At 37.6% G+C, this 21,972-nt stretch overlaps 1 protein-coding gene across 1 annotated transcript; it reads left to right on the forward strand.

Moving 5' to 3' along the window:
• Positions 1 to 440: 440 nt before the first annotated feature.
• On the forward strand, positions 441 to 19,759 carry LOC139735456 (cytochrome b5-like). Its single transcript, XM_071646212.1, has 6 exons — positions 441 to 999; positions 2,739 to 2,775; positions 5,242 to 5,333; positions 9,967 to 9,993; positions 11,284 to 11,324; positions 16,948 to 19,759. Exons 1-6 carry the CDS (start codon positions 862 to 864, stop codon positions 17,030 to 17,032), a joined length of 420 nt encoding a protein of 139 aa, XP_071502313.1. The 5' UTR covers positions 441 to 861; the 3' UTR covers positions 17,033 to 19,759.
• The last annotated feature ends 2,213 nt before the right edge of the window (positions 19,760 to 21,972 follow it).

Genomic DNA, 21,972 nt, shown 5'->3' on the forward strand with positions numbered 1-21,972 from the left:
ACGTAAGTAATGACGTGATGAAACCATGGAGCTATAGGAGCTCCATAATGAAACTAGAGTGACCTATAGTGGTGTGACAGTGAACCTCATAGATTGCTTGCGAAAACGTTGCACATTCGCCGATAGATGGGACTATCAACGTACATACCATGAGTGCCATCAAAGAGCATAGAAGCGCACGAGCACACTGCGTGCGCTACTGTTACTCTATGATGCGAGCCATGCGTGTCATTGAACTCCATTCAGTGAGTGCTGTCGGGTACGGTGTGTGCGCGTGACAGCGATGATGATGTGTGGTGAGCGCTCGAGCTGATGGTATGATTGCCGGTTGTGAAACCATAGTGTACCATCCATGCATGTACACATGAAGCGGTGTCCCCGTCCACTCCACACAGCGCAGCAGTGCAGCACGCACGTAAAGCTAGTGTAAGGAACTAGTAGGGTAGGCGTGAGGATCAAGGAGTGTGGTGAAGTGTTGTTTCGAGCTGTAGTGAGACTACAAATTTTCTCAATTTAGTCTCTCCAGAATACGCTTGCCCTTCAAGTTTACAGTGGCCCGTAACTTTGAAGAGTTCTGCAGCATTGAACGAGCATCTTGAACGAGTGTTGATCTCTGTTCATCTGTGGAATTTTGGCCGTTCAAGGACAAGGCTCGGTAATTTGTGCCACACTCTCCGGGCCAGGGAACACCGTGACATTGACAAGCGGGTTGGCCATCGCACTCGGCAGAGGGATCTGTGTTTTTAGCATCGTCAGGCCAGCGGTAGAACAAACTGGACTTGCTGGGTGCTGTTTCACCTCCAGATCGCGAGCTTATTTACTAGAATTTCTTTGACATATTCGTGAGATCGAACTGACAATATGTCGGAAGCCGAGAAGAAGGAATCGCCAAAGCCAACTATTTACAGATTAGAAGAGGTTCAAAAACACAAGTCTGGGAGTTCCCTGTGGCTGGTGATACACAACCAAGTGTATGACGTTACAAAATTCCTTGACGAGGTAAATTTTAATGACTTCAAATGGACCATTTGACTTCATGAAAATAATTAAGGGGTTCCCAGGGTGTACGTGATAAACAAAATCAGCGACATGAAAGACTACACGCCCAAACTTGTTGTTATTATGTTCAGAACTCTTTGTGGATTTTATATTTCTCTTAGTAAATAACGGTTACATGTATAGTATTTCCAAAGTTTACTTCATCATCATGCAACTGGTACTGGCACTGCATTCCTTGACCTTGTGTTATTACTGTTACGTTGACTGGGTTAAATTGAGCAAGTTGAGCACATGATTATTATGATAATACTTACTGACTGAATGGGATATTTCCTGCTTTGTTGTGAGGCCATTTTCTCTGGATCTGGATCTGGATGAATACGCTGAAAAACTCTGGATAGAGTATCACTCAGCACTGTGGTGTGATGTGCAGCTAGTCACAACGGAGGTGACGCTGGAGCGCTTCTTTGAATGTGTCAAAATTTATGAATCTGCTTTATGTTACTCGGCAGATTATTCCAATCCTTCGCTGTTCTATGGAAGAAGGAGTTGGCGAGAGCAGTTGAGGAACCGTATAAAGTAGAGTAATTATCAGGATGATAACTTCGGGTTGTCATACCTCTCGGTGCTTGAGCAGGACTGATATAATCCTCGAGATTTAAATCAATATTACCGTGCTTTTTTCTCAAAATCTCAAAATTTTCTCAAAATCTCACTAACGCAAGCTGTGTGTTTTAAAAGATCATTCTTATAATTATTATAAAAGCACTATGTGAATGCAGCTTTCTTTCTCCAGCCCAACACAGTAAATGTCAGATGTAGGCCCCGTGGCCTATTTCTATGTAATAAGAAAATGAGGCCAAGAAGATAGCACCAACACTAACAGTAACACTTCAGTATAAACAGAGAGCATACCAGGTACAATGTACATATATGTGTAACCCAAGAGCTTCAACTTCAAATGTCTGTATTATACACTTCATCTGTTGACCTTTGTTGATGTCACCCTGTACCATCGCGGTAGCCTGCTCTATACACAGTCCAGTCAGTCACTGTAAAAACGTGACAGGCTGCGCATGGCGTCTGGTTGGGCTGCCCAGTTAAAATAACATCCTATGAAAAGCTGCGACAGGGATTACTTGTTCAAGGCTCAACTTAGGCTCAGGCGGGCCCTGGACCCAAGTTGCAAGGGATGTTGCCGCTACGTACAAGTAACATGCACTCATACATATTAGATATTGCACAAGGTACACTGTGTAAATGCTTGTGCAAGCAGACTTTCCAGTTTTCTATCTAGCCTGGTGGGCAGTTTCAGAGAAGCTTGGGGTTTCTTTAGAGTCTGTGGGTGTGGTTATGAATGATATTGTCCCAGGCGGGAACGGTTTCAACTAGACACATACATGTAGTGCCATACCAGTACGCATGGGAGAAAGAGAAGAATATCACAGGGTTGAGATGATTCATTGATACTACATCATGTACAAGTATGTATGTCACTTCTAGTTGCAATCCTTGATAATAGTGACTGGTATCATTTCTCTTCCTGGTTGTCATATTTAAATTGTTGCCTTTTTTCCTGGATGATGCTCCAGGGTGAAATTCTTTGGCCACAAGTTGTGGGGAATTGTAAAATGTTAATGTACAATCGTATGTGATTTATGATTTGATCTTCATTCACATTCTGATTTCATTTCTTGTGCGTGTGTGTTTTGTTGTTTTGTTTTGTTTTTCTGATATAGCATCCAGGTGGAGAGGAGGTCCTCATAGAACAAGCTGGTGAGTAACGTCACCCTCAAATTTGCATGTTGCTGCTATCATAGCACAATATTCCACTGTAAAAGTATTCTTCATAAACCTTAAAATGCACCTTGGGATATATGGTACATTGAACAACTTATGGATAGTGTATTGACCTCTATTCTAAGTCAAGACATTTAAGTATGAGGAACTCTGGGAATTACGCCTTGCAAAGTAAGTTGTTTGTATCTGCAACTACTCACAGTCAAAAGCTGATGTCGTCAAATAAATGATGCCACTCTAATGTAGTGACCCCTGTGGTCAGAAGTCTTGGGTGAAAACAAGGAGATGGATCTTAAACAGATTTTTTTTTTTTTTTTCATTTAGTCTGTAGGGTACCAATTTTGCCACTTTGCCAATTATGGTACCTAGATATGTTGTAAAAATCATGCTTTTGATGTGTGCGGTGGATGTGACGTTTACTACGGTACCAACTGATAGTATATCAAATAGAAAGTAATAGCTCATTTGAGATACAGCTGTAATTCAGAAATATAAATATTTTTTAAATGTACCTGTGGCCTGAGGACCACCCCTAGTATGTACCACCTTCCCTCGTCAACCCTACCCCCACCATTGGATGAGAGCATTCTTGAGTGGAGATTGTTGATATAACAGAAAACACACACACACGCACACACACACACACAAATTGGAACACCATAATCATAATGTCATGTTTGATTTGGTATAAAAATATTTTATTTGTTTGTTTTGTTGTTTTTATGTTTAGTTTGGTGTATTGGAATATCCTTGTATTTCATCACATACCGGTATATGTTTTCATGAAGCTGACAAATACTTCTGTAGGGCCTAACCATACATTGTAGGAAGGCTTCAAAAAAAAAAAAATTCAAGCAAAAAACGAAACAAAACACACACAAAAATGCTAGTGTTGGATAATTGCCAATGCTATCAGATGGCTGGAACATGCATTTCTGACATTTTCAAAGGAATGTATTGTAAACTTCACAGTTGGTTATCAGATGCATGTCTGATTGTTTGTTATAAAATGTTACACAGAGAGTGAATGATTATTAGTACTTGAGCCCAACAGAGTAAATACATACCTGTACATGTATAATAGTAATGATGGTAAACCACATGTTGACTAGAACTGATAAAGTGCTCACAAAAGATGTGCCAAAGTGGGAGTGTAGTATACGAAGTGGTACACTGTCCAGCTAGTATGTTATAGACCATCCCATACACTGTAGGTAAGGTTGAATATTTCATGCTCCCAGTTATGGATTTGATTTCAAGTGTGCGTCATACTTGAATGCGATGAGGAATGGAATATAGTTCTATCAGCTGGACTGTGTTACACATATTGTTGCAAATTATTGTTCTTTCATTAAAGGATAAGTCCACTTTCATATATGTGGATTATGTGAAGGCAACAATATTAGTTGAACACATCAGTGAAAGTTTGGGGAAAATCGGACAATCCGTTCAAAAGTTATGAATTCTCTAAGTATCTGGGCAGTCACTGCTGGATGAGAAGACTGCTACAGTATGTGATGGCACATTGTATGCGTACAACAATATAAGGAAGATAAAAAGAGAGTTTCACAAAATTTTACTTTTTGAATAAAGTGCACATTTCTTTGACTTGTTACTGACATATGTAAAGGGTAATGTTATTCCCCCTGCCTTCTGAAAGAGAGAAGTCGAGTGTTCTTTTGTTATGCAAGAAAAATATGTTGAATTTTCTTTATTCTTTTTTTATATCATTGTACACATGTGACATCACAAGCTATAGTAGTCTTCTCATCCAGCCGTGACTTAGCAGAAACTTCAAAAATTCATAACTTTTGAACGGATTGTCCGATTTTCCTCAAACTTTCACTAATGTGTTCTACTAATATTGCTGCATTCACTCAACCCACATATCTATGAAGGTGAACTTGTCCTTTACGTTGCCTGGATTTCAAGTACAACATTAATGCTGAAGTCACATTATTGCTATGGTGGCTTCTTTTTCTATCACCAATGCATAATGGCCAAACGTAAAGGAGTAGTTTTAAAGTGCTCAGGTAATAATCTTAGATCTTCATCAAACTCGCTATTAGCACTAGCAGCTTCTCATCTTCAGTGACATACTACTGTAAAAAAAACAAAAAAAAAACATTGTTTCACTTTTGATCTCGCCTCCCTGTTAAGTAGTTGGTTTTGTATATCAATAAGAACAATCTACAGCTTGCCAGAGGTTTAGAATGCTAATGTCCTATTCTGTGATTGTCTGCAACATTGCTGATCAATCAGAGAGCTCTTAATATTTTATTCAACTTAAAATGCTTGTTTAATTTCATTTTCCCTTATTTCTGTAAATCAAATTTGGACAGATGAGAAAATAAGAGTGAGTTTATGTGTATTTGAGTATGTATGTGATTCAAGAAATTTAATGTATATCATGTCTGATATTTTCTGTCCATGTCTTTGAAGGTGGTGATGGCTCTGAGTCATTTGAAGATGTGGGACATTCATCAGATGCACGGGAACTCATGAAAGACTATCACATTGGAGAACTAGCAGATGTAAGATTGTTTTTCTGTTCTCAAGACTCGTATCTGTCATGAAAAAAAGATACTGTACAATCAAACCTGTCTATAGCAGCCACCCAAGGGAGACGAAGAAAGTGGCCGTCAGAGAAGGGTGGCCGCTATAGATAATAGCTATAGACAGGGTCGTTGACATGACTTTTCTCTTGGGGGGAGGTGTGTTTAGTGGTCACATGCGGCAGGTGGCCGCTATAGACGGTGGTCGCTATAGACTGGTTTCACTGTATAATACAAAAATTGTGAAATATTTTTTCATCTATGGATACCCTTTTTGCTAAATATTGCAAGTCACAACTGTGAAGTCTTGTCAGTTGATAGAACAAACTGCTAAAAAAAAGGGGAAAAAATATCCTACAGAGAAGGGATGTTGGGGGAATGAATCATAGGCACATATTTTGCATGCAGGGAAAATTGCCAGGGGACTTGAGTTTATTAGACAAACATGACCTTTAACCCCCTTGAAATAGAAAGTAAGAATGCCAATTGAAGCCATATGACGAGTTTAAAAGGTAGCCCCCAAACAAGTACAGAAATGCTCATATGATCTGTATGTAAACGACACTTGTTATGGACTTTCCTTCAGTGATGAAGTTATCACAGATGATAGATAGTATTCCTGCATTCTTTATCAATGTGTCTGCTTTTGTTGTTTACCATTAAAAGAGCATTATTTGGAAAGTAAATTTAGAAAAAATGAATAAACTAGTATAGGGTTTATTCATGTCTATTGTTATTTAGAAATTCACTGAAAATTAGTATTAGCGTGAATTGTCAAATATGATGAGAATTCTCATATCGGAAAACATGCAGAATGAATTGAATATTGGAGTTTTTCCCATTATGTTGATAATCTGTAGCATTAGCAGTCTCTGTCTAGTCTCAGTTTAAGACACTCGAGAACAGTTTAGCACTTAGCTGGTTAATGGTAAAAGAAACCAGGTGAGCCAGGGAAGGTATCACCAAGAACACAAATGTGTGACACCTTGGCATGACTTGGCATTTTTAGTAACAATGTGCACTGTAGGAATATTTGATGCATGTGGCACACAAGGTGAACAAACTCTGTTTCCCCCCTCTTGGCAACTGAGCACTGTTGTGCAAGAATAGTAAATAGTTAGCCAGTTCAAATGTACGGGCGGGTCACTTGCCCAAATTGCCTTCTCGGGCAAGTGGGAGCTATCTTCTTTGATGCCTAGAGGTTTGATGTCGTGCTACAGTGTAGGCTGTAGTAGAATTTGAGAGTGTCTGTACTGTATACGTGCACAGCTATGTCTCTGCAATGGATCTAGGCAAATGCGGAGCTCCCTCCAGTGGTGCAAAGTGCATTACTTGGATAAACACTTGATTTTATTCAAAGAGCTGGATGGATGTATCTGATAGTCTAGGAGGTGTGGTGCCTTCATCTTAGGCCAACACACTTTGAAGGACTGCTGAAGACTCACAGTAGTCCTTGTTCTTGAGTTACATGCAGCCTTGGAGGTGTAGGGAAGTTCCAATATCCATTATCCATGATCTTGGCTTTCAGTTGCAAGGATTTGCTGTTGATGGCATAGAAATCTGCCAACAAAGTTCATTCATGTGTACTAGCTTCTTTGAGGGCAGATTCAAGTAATCTACTGAAGAAAGAAGGAAAAAAAAATATATGACACATATTCTACATTTGTATTTAAATATCAATTTCACCACATAAGTAATGATCAAGGTATTGTGAATTAACGCAAGTCAATATGCCTAATTTGTATTGCATATGTGTATAATGTCCTTTCTACTTACTAGTACATGAGAGCTTGCCATTCCTTGTTGCCCTCTTGCCCATGGCGAACTTTTTACTTGCCCCCTTGGCTATGAGAAGTCATTCACTTGCCAACACCGGTGCATAGAAATTACCAACTGTTCCAGTCTAAGGGGAGCATTCCTACTTTTAACTTTTTGGTGATCATCTGTTATCAGTGGAGTATGCTGACTCTTTCCAATTTTTTGTTAGATAGTAGATCATGAAATCAAAGTACCAATCCTAATAAAAGTGACTTCAGCATGTTACAGAGTTAAGACCTGAAAGGGGAATGAAACCCAAATGTATGTTGATTGAGTGAATGCAGAATTATTAGTATGTGTTGGTACTGCCGCCGCAAGATAAAAAGATTACAAAATTCATCATGTCACAGTTTGACAATGGCATAAAGAAAATATGAGAATTCCACTAATATTCATTTTCTTTTTTAACGAAAAGTACACATTCCTTCCTCTTGGTGCTGGTGTATGTTCAGTATAATATCATTCCCCCTGGCTTCTGAAAGAGGGAAGTCATGTGCTTTTTCATTTTGATAGCAATATGTTGAATTCTCATCATTTTCACATATAGATTTATGTACATGTATGTATAATACATATTATATTTTGAAAATTTAATCACTTGTTCATGCTGACCAGCCATCTACTACACTATGTTTATCACACTGATGGATACAAAACACAAAAGAAGAGGCAGAAGAAAAAAAAGAGGGAAATTGGTTAGAAAGGTCTCAGAAATGTCTTGAGGGTGGACTTGGAATGTTTGGAGAGACCCTGCATTCTGTACTGTGTGTGGCAATAAGATCCACTGATATTGGGACACACAATATCGGAAGTTTTTTTCTTCCATGAAAGGAAAGGGTCTGTAAGGCATCGGCATGCCACTGCCAGCAGAATTAAATGTTCTTGTCTGTTGATACCCTGTTTTAAGACTGAGTTAGGAAATGAAAGGGAAGGCCATTGATAAGTTTGTTAGTCAGCTATAAAAGCTTGAATTGGACCCTTCCACACACTGGCAGGCTAATTTGTAATGCAGCTCTTTAAGGGTACAGTAGGTGTGATCTGGGTAGATTTTCATCTCCTATATAAACAGAAGCTTGGCAGCAGAAATGTGAACATGTAATTGCATTGTCATAAAACTGTATGCTAAACTGGTTTTACCACAGCCTATGCAGGGTAAGATATAGCAACAATTGCTAGACACTGCTACCTTTGAAGACAAGAGGTATTCCATGCAGTGGATATTATGAGTTTGCAACCATAAATGTCCAGTACTTGATATATTTCCGTTGGTCCCTAGTACAAAAACAGTATTAGGAGGCATGCACTGTACATAACAAGAAACATGACACAAATCTCTACACTCCTCTCACAATCTTGTGGGTCTTTGGATCAAAAGGTCATTTGAGTGATATCAAATGTTAAATCACTATTTCAGCCTTTTCTTCAATATAGTTTTCCACAATCTATTCAGGCTTCAAAACTGATATAGTCTGGTATACTATGATACATATTGTACATGTACACTGTATTTGTATTGGATACATGTCACATGATTTGAAATTGCATTTTTTTTGAGGGGGGGGGGTATCATATCCACAACTTTTTGGAAAAAGAGAAACACTTGATGGATGTGGAGACCAAATTGTGGTTTACGGTAGCTTTGCCTTGTGTGCAGATAGTTTTAGGTGATGTTGGAGTAAACACAGGCTGCTCAATAGAGGGTATCACATGTAAAAAGCTGTTGTCTCTAAAGGTGGTAGATCAAGGTCTTTATACCCGAGTCGGTGATATAGACTAACAATTTCAAGTGTAGAGCAGAGGGCAGGTCAAAGTTAAATGCTGTTTGCTTTTGTTTCATTGACTAAAACCATGATGGCTGATTTGTTGAACCAGTGTAAATCAAATGTTTGAATTTGATTAGGCACTCTAGTATCATGTCCATAAAAGGGCCTTTACCCTTAGTTATGTGATGGATTCACCTTGTTTGCAGGTTTTTCACTATTGTGTTTGTAATTATTCTGTAAAGTAGATTTGCTAACATCATAATGTGAAGAACTTAGCTCGTCTGCAGTCAGTGGCATGTGATGATGTGACTAGTAGAGGTCCTATGGTTGTGATGCCCATTTAGCTTCTGTATTGAATTTTTACATTTAACCAAACTGATATGCAGTATGTTTAGAGTAAAGAACAAATATTGGGAGTGTCATTTATTGAACATTGCTAAAAATTATCCCTATAAAATTACAGACAAATTCTTCAAGTGGACTGATGATGAGATGGTGAATGTTAATTTGTCGAGGTCGCCAAAGGACCCATGTCAGTGGTTGGTTATTATGTCAATTTTCTTGCCCTTTCTCTCTCTCTCTCTCTCTCTCTCAAGTTGGAATAAACCAGATAATGGTCATTGCAGACCTCTTCAAACTGATTATTTAAACTGAGGTATCTAAAACTAGATAGGTTTACAAATATTGTAGTATGAATGTACAGGTAAATGTGTATTCTTTTCAACCAAGCAAATGAAAGACTTGTGTGTATGTGTAAATTGCCACTTTCTGCTTGGCTGCTTGCAACTGCTCTTCTAAAAAAAAAAGATATTTATATGTAATATTCCATGTTTTGCAAAGTCTTTGGTTCCACAGGTCATAGCAGATGGGTGCTAACTCACTGTGAACTGGCTTACAGGTCAGTTTTCTTTACAAATTAACGTGTTTCATAAACAGGGAAGGCAATTTAAGTAAATATGTAATTGATTTTATCGCTGAAGTGCTGATGCTTATCTTCTGCTCTTTCTTTTCCCTATTATCTTTTCCCTCAGGAGGATAAATTCAAACCCAATACAAGAGTGAGTATGATTTGCCTATGACTATTTATCACTGTGAAACTCCTGGTACATGCAACTTAAACTTAATGTAACACCCAGCAGAATTTTATTTGTACCATAAACATAGCAGTGGTATAGCTGCTATGGATCATGGTAGATCATTAACATATCACGTTATGAACGTACGTGTCTGATGTTTGCCATTTGGTGGACATGGAAAATGTGACTATTAAAGTGCAGACAAATACAATAGGACGTTGTTTATACTGTATGAGTTAGAAATACAGCAATATGAAGCAGCTGGTCTGTAATGCAGCAAAATTTAATTTCCTGGGTCCTGATGTACAGAGCTTGTGTCCAGTCCTGACAGCGCAATATAATGCAACTTTATATAATCTCTTATAGATAATACAACCCATGCCAAAGCTACACGTACATAAGATTATTTTTTTTTCTTCACACATTGGAATTTATTTAGTTCTTATGACATCAAACATGTTATGTAAAGTGTTGTTTCATAATGTTTCATAATGTACTCATTTTAGTGGCCCTTTCATCCAACACTTGAAATCCAAATCGTGTCTCACAGTGTAGATCTTGTGAGTGCATTATAAATCAGCTGTGGTCATAAAAACTGCAGATGCGTGAATCTGAAATGGTAATGATTATATTTATGTAGTGCTCAAGTCTGTCTTTTGCCACTCATGGCACTTTAATTTATAATCACAGAGAGAAGATATTAGGGAAATACCCCCCCCCCCCCCTGCAAAAAAAGGGGGAAATATATAGAAGGCAAAGAAAAACTGATTTTATAACAAAATATTTTCCAGTATACTGAATAATGTAGAACTGTCTGACAATGTAGGTAGGGCTGAAAAAGTCGGTTGAAAATGATGATTAGTATAGTGTGAGGGGGAGTTGTTCCATGTATTTTTTTTGGCCAGTGAGAGAGAAAGTGTGATCTGCTTGTGGTATGTGAACACTTAGCTTTCCCATTGAGCAAAGATGACACATATGGACCTGTGTATGGTGTCTTGCAAAACACATAATAGGCCTGCAACTAGAAATGGTGTCTTTCAAATAACATAAGGCAGGTAAGTAGATGATGCGATCAGAAAAAGAAGAAAAAAGACAGTCTGAAGAAATAAGATTTAACAGAGATTTCTGTAATAGTTTCAACAAGGATAGTGCTCTAAGTACTGGGGTTTTGTCATGAGATTCCTTTGAGTAAGATGGTAAATCTAGGGGCAGACTCGCAGAAGGCATTGTAATGGTACTTAATCCTCTTAAACCTCTTTGTCGATTCCTCAGGTATCTGCTGCCATTGGAAATTCTTCCGAATCCCAAGGAAGGTAAGAATAGAGTAATTGTTATCATATTTGATTCAATCCTTTGCTTTGGGATGTGTTGTATGGTAGCATTAACTGCTTGAAGAGAAAACCCACCTCAAAAGTTGAAAACTTCACAAGAAATGGAAAAAATATTCCCTTAAGAACGATACAAAACTGACAAAAATCGGATGAGATTTAAGGAAGATAGTGTGACATTTTGAAATTTCACATTTTTTTCAGAAAACATTTCTTGACCAGTCCTTTGGATATCAAATCAGTAAGTTGATGATGTCATGCTCTCACAATTTCTTGTTCACTTCATATACAGAAATGACAAAAATCTCATATTTCCACCATAAAAATATAAAACTTGTCTTAAAACCACCTAAAATAAAACAAAACAAATGTTAACTCCGATATATCTTGGTATGGGAACATGCTCAGTTAAAAATAACACTTTTTCAGAATTTTGTGTATAACATATACATAAAAAAATTGTGAGGGTATGACATCATCAACTTGCTCATGTGAATATTCATAAGGACTGGTCAAGAAATGTTTTCCGAAGAAATGTGGAATTTCAAAAGGCCATACCTTCCTTATTTCTTATCCGATTTTGTCATTTTTGTGTCATTTTGTAGGGAATATTTTTCTCTTTCTTTTGAAGTTATTACATGTGTATTTTTTTTCTTTTTTGGAGGTTGGGTGGATTTCTTCTTTAAAAGGCAATCCAAACTTAGCCGACATACGCACTCTAATATTGCGAATTATATAAATGTGTGGGACTATGGGTTACGGTAGACTAATACTTTGTATATGAAGTACATGTATTATGGTTGAGAACATCGTCATGAGTTTGTTGTACACGTAAGTGCATCTGTGGGAAGAATAGATCAAAACACCAGAGTAGAAGGGAGAATGTCTAGGGGTAAGTTAGACCATAGAAGAGTTCAGTTTGTCCAATACCCCATCATCCCCTTTCCTCTTCTTCCTTTCCCTTATAAAGTACAACATGAGATATCTTCTTCTTCTTCTGATCAAGAAGAAGAAGAATCACTCAAGAATATGTTGAATAAGTCTCCACATTTACTGTGACAAAATTAAGGTTACTTTACAAGAAATGTATTTTCTACCAAAATGATAGATATAATGTTCATGATGGGGGAGAGCAGCTTTTTTTATGCCTCCGCCACGAAGTGGTGCCGGAGGCATTATGTTTTCGGGTTGTCCGTCCGTCCGTCCGTCCGTCCGTCCGTCTTTCCGTCCGTCCGTCCGTCCTTCCGTCCGTCCGTAATGAATTTTGTGGACAGGGTAACTACCAAAACCTTTTGAGGTATCCTAATGAAACTTGGCATGTATGTGTATTAGGGGGTGAAGTTGTGCCTATCAACTTTTGGGTGCACATGCTCAAGGTCAAAGGTCAAAAGGTCAAGGTCAAATGCTTAAAATTTTACTATTTCCCCCATATCTATGCAATGCCTGAAGATATTTTCTGGAAACTTAGTGTATACATGTACTACCCAATTAAGATTCTCTGGTGAAAGTTTGGGGTCATGAGGTCAAAAGGTCAAAGGTCAAAAGGTCAAGTAAAATGTTAAATTTTCACTTTTTTCTCTGTATCTTGGAAATTGTTCAAGGTATATTCATGGAACATAGTATATATATGCATCTACTGACTGGCAGTGGTTATCTAGGGAATTTAGGGTTCATGGGGTCAAAGGTCAGGGGTCAAAGGTCAAGGGCAATACTTCAAAATTTTACTATTTTCCTTATATTTATGCAATGCCAGCAGGACTTTTTTTTTAAAAAACTTGATGTATGCCTGTATAACCCAATAGAGATTCTCTGGGATTTTTTTTTTGCCAAGAAGGTCAAAGGTCAAAAGGTCGAAGATCAAGTGAAAGTGCTGAACTTTATTCTTTCTCCATATCTCGGAAGTGGCTCAAGTTATCTTGAAACTTAGAACATGCCAAATTTATGTATGTTCTGCCTGACAGTGATTCTCTTATAAATCAAAGGCCAGATGAAAATGATAACAATTTACTGTTCAATACAGAAATTGCACTTTTTCTCCATACCTTGAAAATTACTCAGTGCATAAACTTATGAAATGGTCAAAGTCAAGTTAAAGTTCTTTAATCCCCAAATACATGCTCTCCTATTCATCCAATAAACATACATGGTAGGTCAAGGAAGGTAAACATTCAATACATTTGACAAACATGTCATTTTAATATTTTGCCAATTTTGTGAAAATGTAATCACACATTGTCCACATGTACTATAGACCTATTAGGAGAATCATGCATTATGGCGGAGGCATACCAGTCGCCATAGCGACATTTCTAGTTTATTTTATTTTTATTTTTTAAGGGAAACAAAGTATGCAGTGGAAAATGCATACAAATAGTCACTGTGTATTATAAGTGAAGAGTTTAGTGACCAGCTTGTTACATCTCATACCACAGTAACATTCAGTTTACCATAGAAATGGGTCATCCATTTTGGTTCACACTTTTTCTTTCTAAAGCTTTCTTTCATGCACTTGATCTTCATTTCGTCAGACAGGCATCATTTTCAGTGATTCTACTGACATCTAGATATCCAGTCTTTACAATTCTAAGCCTCACATGTTATGTGTGATGTTTCTGTCATTGAGCTCTACCTGTTCTATAGTGGAGATAAAGTGCTTTAATTTTGATAAGGATCACTTATGAACAGACCTGTGTCTTAAAGGGTCAGCAAAACAACAACAACAACAACAACAACAACAACAATGTTGTCTCATCTTTAATGTCAGGAAAGAAAGTGTTGCTTGCAGGGCAAGAGGTACTAATAGAGCTTTTAAATAGTCCATGGGCCAGGCCAGATATTGGTACCACCTGAGGTGGCAATACCTTTTTGGTGTCATTTTGTTTGTCGGGCATAGATATGCTTATCAAGCTATGATAGCATTTCCAAATGAGTAGCTTAGTCATAATAAATGAATTTTAAACCAATTTGGTCTCGTTGTTATATCCCTATACTTCTGAATCGAGACCAACCGCTATACAAAGAAGAGCACTGTCTTCTGTATGTTCACAGGTGTTCTGTTGTAAATGCGGTGCGCTTAGTCTTTATTCAAGGCAGCGAAGGGAATATCCAAGGGTTATGATGTCCACAGTGCTTAGTCTAATATTCAAGACGGCGAAGGGAATATCCAAAGCTTATAATACAGTGTATATCCCTTTATCTAAAAACAACAACAACAACAAAAGCAATTCCTCGTGAATTTTACCGTATTTTTCAATTATTTATCATTTTCCAGTGATAACGCTACGGTGGAAACGCTAGTACCACGCCAATGTCGCTTTATTTCCATCCAACAATGAAAGATAATGCAAAAACAATGTACCGGTACACTACGATACATAATAATAAATAATGTTGTAAATTAACAGAGTGATTTTTGTTTAAAACTGATGTATTTGTTGAGAGGGTGGTATAAAAACAGTATAGATAATCCCTTTTATTAGGAACTTTAGATTTGATAACGGTACATTGTTCTAGATAAAGACTAAGCGCACCGCGTGACAGCTGTGGACGTCATAACCCTTTGGATATTCCCTTCGCTGCCTTGCATAAAGACTAAGCGCACCGCGTTTACAACTGAACACCTGTGGACATACAGAAGGCAGTGCTCTTCTTTGTATAGCGGTTTAGTTTCGATTCAGAAGTATAGGGATATAAAAACGAGACCAAATTGGTTAAAAATTCATTTATTATGACTAAGCTACTCATTTGGAAATGCTATCATAGCTTGATAAGCATATCTATGTCCGACAAACAAAATGACACCAAAAAGGTTTTGCCACCTCAGGTGGTACCAATAACCCATTTTTCGGGTCTTGGCCCATGAACTATAAGGTGTGGGAGATTTAAGTCGTATTTCAAGGAAATCATCAGATGTGATTTACCGAGTCTTTGATTTTATGTCAAGATTAAATTTTTAAAAGCAAAGGACTCTGTTACATCCATGCCTGTAATTTGTTGTGTATGATTTGCAGCAAGCATTTTGAATTTGATGACACTTTGGCTGGTTGACATAATCTGGAAAAAACAAGAAATTCCAAAACAATCCTTTTAGAGCATGATGTTGGCAGCTTCAGTCCCGCACCTATACTGCAGCTTCAAGTAACCAAAGCATTTCTAAACTAAAGTAAAATCGCTTTTCTACCTCTTATTTTCACTTTATACTTCACATTCAGCGGTTGCTCCCAATCATAAATGCACAGTATCCTGGCTGGATGGATGCATTCATATCCATTCTATTTTGGGCAAGTGTAGCTTTCATTCTAACATATTCTGCTCATCACTACATAAACCTCATTCCATCCTCTTGCAAAAAAATTTTTTTTTCAAAAAAGATTAATATCAGTAACTGTAGCTGCACTTCTAGAAATACTTCTAGTGCAGTCTTTGACTTGTGCTCACTGATTGACTTTCAGGTGGTTTGACTATTGCAGAGTTTTGTATACCGTAGTACAGGTAGTAGTAGATGGGACAGATTTCTGAAGACTCATTATTTGTTTGGGGTTGATGATAGAATCATCCACACAAGTTTAAAGACAGTAACAAATTAAGAAACAAATAACTGAGCAAAATTTTGACAGTTAGTCTGTACATGATTTTAAGTCATGTTGGCTTCTTGCCTGGTCAATATTTTTCGAGCTCATGGCAAGCTCCAAAGTATATTGATTTGAATTATTTCAAAAAGTGGCCTGGAATTGAAAACTTTCAGTGAATCCCAGTTTGTATTTCAATTTTATTTTTCTGTATAAGACTTGTGTGCTGTGTTTTTATGTTATATTCATTGTTTTACCTGTGCCCTGAGTAAATGTTTAAACATACCAGTCTTGCCTCCAAAAGAACTTCTATTATGAAAACTTTGCTTTCCAACTTTGCATTAGGGCCAATTACACCAACAGTGGCAAATTGCGACAGTAAGAGATTATGAAAAGTTGTTAGCTACTGTGCCAAACTCAGCTATTTAGGCGTCGCCAAGAAAAGCAAATGTTCTAGTGTGATTTATCTTTGCTACTCGTTATCATCATTTGCAGAGTGAACCCTCAGTGTAGATAATTTTTCATTTTTAAATGTCTTGTGACTTCTACTTGATGTTTGGATTCAGAGAAAAAGAAATCATGATGTCTTTGGATCTTCATCAAGTCTTCTTTTTTGTACTTTCACACAATGTAGCCTCACTTTTATCCCTTCATTTTCTGGAAGAGTACACCATCAGTAGTGGCCTAATTTCTTGTCATCAGTCTATTTCATTTTCAAGTTCGTTATTGAGACATGTGGCTATTTTTATTTCTCTCTCAGCCTGTATCAATAATTCATATCATGCGATGTACGTAACACGGCATTGCAGTTTTCAGCACAGATCTTTTTTTCTTTTTTCTTTTTCTTTTTTGCTGGAAGAAACAAGTCAGGGAGCCAGCGTAACTCTCTCATGTTTCTTTTACTCGTTTTGTGTTTTTTTGTGTTGTTTTTGTTTTGTTCTTTTACTATTGGGGGGGGGGGGAGATGCTGAAGGATAATGATTATGGTTTCCGATTATGTGTCCATATCCTTTATATGTTTTTTTTTTCCTCCCTTGCAGTTTTCTTCTCAACTGGGTACTACCTGCAGTTGTGGGGATTGGTGTGGCAGTCATCTATCGCGTCTTCTTCGCAGGCAATAATTGATGCAAGAATCCGAGTGACCAACGTCGTTTCCATTTCTTATTCTTTTTTTTTTCTTTTATTTCTTTTTTAATCTGTTTTCGTGGCTGCTGCATTGAAATGAACCGTAATTGATTCAGCTTCTTACCCAGGGTGAACGTAGGCGTAAACCAGGAGCAGATCATATCATTTGATTTCAGCTGGCCATGTTTCCTTTAATCGTTTTACCTGGGGCCAATGCAGTGATACCCTCAATGACCATCCAAGACCGTTGGACCTCAATTTGGTCAGTTGTCATTGCCGTAGAGACCAAATCCAGAGATGGTTTTGATAACATGTAGAATTACAAACCATGAACATTGCTGCAGCATTGCTCGTGTGAGAAGAGAAAATTCTTTTTTAAAGAATATATTTTGCCTAGAAATACCTAGTGCTGAAGTCATCAGCTTTGATTAAGGAGAAATTTTGTGAATCCAATCACCGTTAGATGATTGCATGAAGGCTTTGCTTCTTGTCAGTCAATATTTCTGCTTGAATACTATGCTCACAGCCTTGCTGTATTATGTCAGTTTTGTAAGGTGAACAGTGTCTTAGAAGAGGAAGAATTGGATTCATTGATACAGTATTTACAAAGCCAAGAATCATTGTTCATATTGAAATGAAAAAGAACAGAATGACTTCAACAGTGTGTTGCTATGTGACAACTTCCATGGGAGAACATCTATAAAAAAATATTTGCCCATAGCAGAATATACCAGCTGGGCAACTATCATGTGATTATGTTGATCCAAATGCTGGTTATGTGTCCTCCTAAGATATGACTCATATTGCACGGAAATGAGTTGTATTGATTTGGATCACAGAGATGATGTTAAAACTGTTTCAAATGAAATATTGATATGACACGAAATTGTATGTATATATGAAGATGATACTTTACAAGAAATGACAGGTCAGTCACTCTGAATAAATAACTTGTGTTTTCTTTCTCAGTTTCACTGTGTTCAAATGCTTACTTTTTTCCTTATTAAATTCTTAACTCGAGAGTGGAAAAGCATTCCATACAAGTAATGCATTGTTCACAAGCAAATTAAGTTTAACTTTGTGCGGGATACTCTTGGTCACTTACAGCTTTGTTAGTTCTGAGGACCAATCTTTCTAGGCTACTCTTGGTCAGTCTGCATTGTGTATGTTCTGAGGACCAAGAAGTCTAATGGAGGTAAGATTCCTTAAAAAATGGACTTGGATTATGTCGCATTGGCATTTCAAACACATATCAACCCAGCCCAAATATCGATGCACAATCCATACAATATAAGACACTGCTCAGAACCGAAATGAAAAGAAGTCTGAGAACGCTCTGTTTGGACACGGTTTACTGCATGCGCCATATATTTTGCGAGTCAAATGCCATTCGTGAATTTAGCAACCCACAAAAATATTAACTCTGATCCTGACAGGAATGCGACGAACACGCACACATTTCTGCTTTCATTTCTGAACTTCATGATCATGAATCGACTACTCGCGATATTATCAGAAAGTCCTGATATAAGACTCGCTAAATACATGACGTATACAGTATACAAGCATTCTTGAAGTAGTCTTGATCAAGACTTTTCGTTTTATGGCATTTTCCCTTTAAAGGGTGAGATAGTGACTGTAAAATTTGTAATGGACACATGTATTTTTCTGGCTGTGATATCTCCTTTGCAATAGCTGGCGAGTTGCAGTTTGCAGAGGATGAATACTGGTACAAGAGAGATGGAACTGTGAAATGAGAAATTTTCACTTGCATGAAACTTTCACAAATTTCGTGAGGAGCTGAGTTTCGTGACAGTTTTTGTCTGCACAGTGGATTGTATGCCCTTGGCAATTCATGAGATGCGATAAAGGCTGTCGGCTCCAATATGCTAAAGTTTCATGCTGCGACTATTTCTGGTTTTACAGTATGTTCTGGAGACTGGAAAAGAGAAACTATTTTCTTCAGGTTAATTGCAAAATTATTTCCAGAAGATTTTTTTTTTCAATGATCTTTATGCGCTGTGGATGAAGATTGATTATATTCAATAGTTTGAAATACATGTACATGTAATTCAATTTTGTGTCTTTTACTCCTTCAGAGAATATGATAGTGTTTCTACACTATGAGATTGTGTTACACTACCTGCTTTTGCTAACATTTACTCTTTGGTATGCATTTTTGTCATCTCTCAACATTACTGTATATTTAAGAATTATGGTACATGTATAATTTCTTTTTTATCATTAGTACAAATTATTGGAGTACAAATACAATCTATACATGGGTTATGCCTGCATTCATATTTTACGTCAAAATTGCTAGATTGAGCTAGACAACTGCTCAACACGTTGTAGAGCATACAGAACCCACTTCAGTTAATTGTCATCAATGCTGTTACTTATCTAGTTTATGAACAGAGTGTACTCGGCCATGTGCCTCGGGCTCCCCTGCAAATTATGCACATCAGACAAACTCTCTATAAAGTTTTACACACTCGTGTCAGCTTGTTTCACTTGATCAGCCAGAACGAGAAGTCATCCAGATGTTACAATGTCTCACATGTTTTCGGTTCTTCATTCATTAAATGCAGCAAAGTAATCCTGTATACACCTAAATGTCATGTTGCCTCATTTATTGTGTGATCAGAGAGTGAGAGAATGTTTGGGTAGCCAGAAGATGTCCAGTACAGTGCACCCCCGTGATAACGAACACGGTTATAACAAAATTCCAGTTAAAACGAAGTAAAAAGTCAGGCCGCAACATTATCGGCTCTATGTATTTTTATTATTTGTTTGGTTATAATGAAATTTCGATATAACGAAAGAAAACTGCAGGTCCCTAGGACTTTGTTATAACGGGAGTCCACTGTATTGAGTTGTTGGCTGGTACAGTGTACTTGTCTATTACAGTATGTGCGCACGACTCCAAGTGTACATACGTGTACTGAACTGTTTCCTGGTACAGTGTACATGTACTTGTCCAGTACAATAATGACTACAAGTGTACCTATTGCGCTGAAAATAACAAACAGACAGACAGACAGACAGACAGAGAGGGAGAGATATATGTGGGGGAGAAAAATGAATATGCACAAACCCCAGCGGTAGTTGTTGTGGCTTAAAGTGTATTGAGAGAGACAAAGAGAGAGAAAGAGTTTCTGAATGGATCATGGCTAATACTTTACAGCATTGCAGGATATGTAATTTGTAGGGCTGGATGAACCAGCATACTTGTACATGTAACAGAATCCACACTCTTAAACTGCCAGCACAAAATGATGGGATGATGTGGGTGTTGAGCATAGTGTTTGTTTCAGCAGGGTATTTTCACCTGTATGCCAAAAAGACATTCAGTTTATCCATCAACACTTCAGTCTCAGATATTTCTAGCTTTTGCTTACTTTGTAGTGTCCTCCAAAATAAATGCCTACTGTATTAAAGATACAGACTAAAACAACATCCACTGGTATAAATATCAGCATCACAGAGCTACCAAGTCTCACGCATTCTGCGTGAGACTCAAGCATTTAGGGCCTGTCTCACGATCTCACGCAGGGCACCCATTTTTCTCACGCATCGGGTGAAGTCTGCAATTTGTGCCAAAAATAAGGAGCATAGCTCAAAGGATTCAAGTGATAGTTGCAATTGAAGGTATATTTCCCTTTTGTCTTTCAAAATTAGTAAAAAATAGTCACTTAAGTATGCACCAGATCGCATTACTAAGAGCTAATAATTCAAAAAAGCTCCCTACCATGGGAGGGGTGACACCCTCATCGTTCGCGTGCGTATGCGCGCGAGCGCCGAAACGCCGAGTCATGAAAATCTCACTCATAAAAGTTTTTTGAACTTGGCAACTCTGGCATCATACTACAGCTTACGAAGTGGTGCCGGAGGCATTATGTTTTCGGGTTGTCCGTCCGTCCGTCCGTAATGAATTTTGTGGACAGCGTAACTAAAAAACCTTTTGAGGTATCGTAATGAAACTTGGCATGTATGTGTATTAGGGGGTGAAGTTGTGCCTATCAACTTTTGGGTGCACATGCTCAAGGTCAAAGGTCAAGGTCAAATACATAAAATTTCACTATTTCCACCATATCTATGCAATGCCTGAAGATATTTTCTTGAAACTTAGTGTATACATGTATTACCCAATTAAGATTTTCTGGTGAAAGTTTGGGGTCATGAGGTCAAAGGTCAAAAGGTCAAGTAGAAATATTGAAACTTCACTTTTTTTCTCCGTACCTTGGAAATTGTTCAAGGTATCTTCATGGAACATATAGTATATGTACTGACTGGCAGTGATTATCTAGACAATTTAGGGTTCATGGGGTCAAAGGTCAGGGGTCAAAGGTCAAGGGCAACACTTCAAAATTTTACTATTTCCGTCATGCTTATGCAATGCCAGCATGATTATCGTTTTTTACACTTGGTGTATGCATGTATAACCTAATAGAATTTTTTTTCTTTCTTTTTTTTTTTGCCTCAAAGGTCAAAAGGTCAAAGATCAAGAGAAAGTGCTGAACTAACTTTTTCCTCCATATCTTGGAAGTGGCTCAAGTTATCTTGAAACTTACTACATATTTATGCATGTTCTGCCTGACAGCGATTATCTTATGAATTTTAGGGTCAAAGGCCAGATGAAAATGGTAACAATTTACTATTCAATACAGAAATTACTCTTTTTCTCCGTACCTTGAAAATTACTCAATGCATAAACATATGAATGGGTCAAAGTCAAGTTAAAGTCCTTAAATCCCCGAATACATGCTCTCCTATTCATCCAATTAAACCTAGGTCAAGGAAGATGAACATTCAACACATTTGTGACAAACTTGTCATTCTAATATTTTGCCAATTCTGTGAAAATGTAATCACACATTGTCCACATGTACTATCTAGACCTCATATTAGGAGAATCATGCATTATGGCGGAGGCATAC

This window comes from Diadema antillarum, unplaced genomic scaffold (genome assembly GCF_040938485.1).
Source record: "Diadema antillarum isolate AM-2024a unplaced genomic scaffold, OU_Dant_1.0 seq00000581_RagTag, whole genome shotgun sequence".
Lineage (NCBI taxonomy): Eukaryota > Metazoa > Echinodermata > Echinoidea > Diadematoida > Diadematidae > Diadema > Diadema antillarum.

Coding starts and splice junctions, on each gene's coding strand:
- LOC139735456 (XM_071646212.1), top strand. CDS start 862: ATGTCGGAAGCCGAGAAGAAGGAATCGCCAAAGCCAACTATTTACAGA. Junction 2,776..5,241: donor GGTCCTCATAGAACAAGCTG/GTGAGTAACGTC, acceptor ATGTCTTTGAAG/GTGGTGATGGCTCTGAGTCA. Junction 11,325..16,947: donor TCTTCCGAATCCCAAGGAAG/GTAAGAATAGAG, acceptor CCTCCCTTGCAG/TTTTCTTCTCAACTGGGTAC.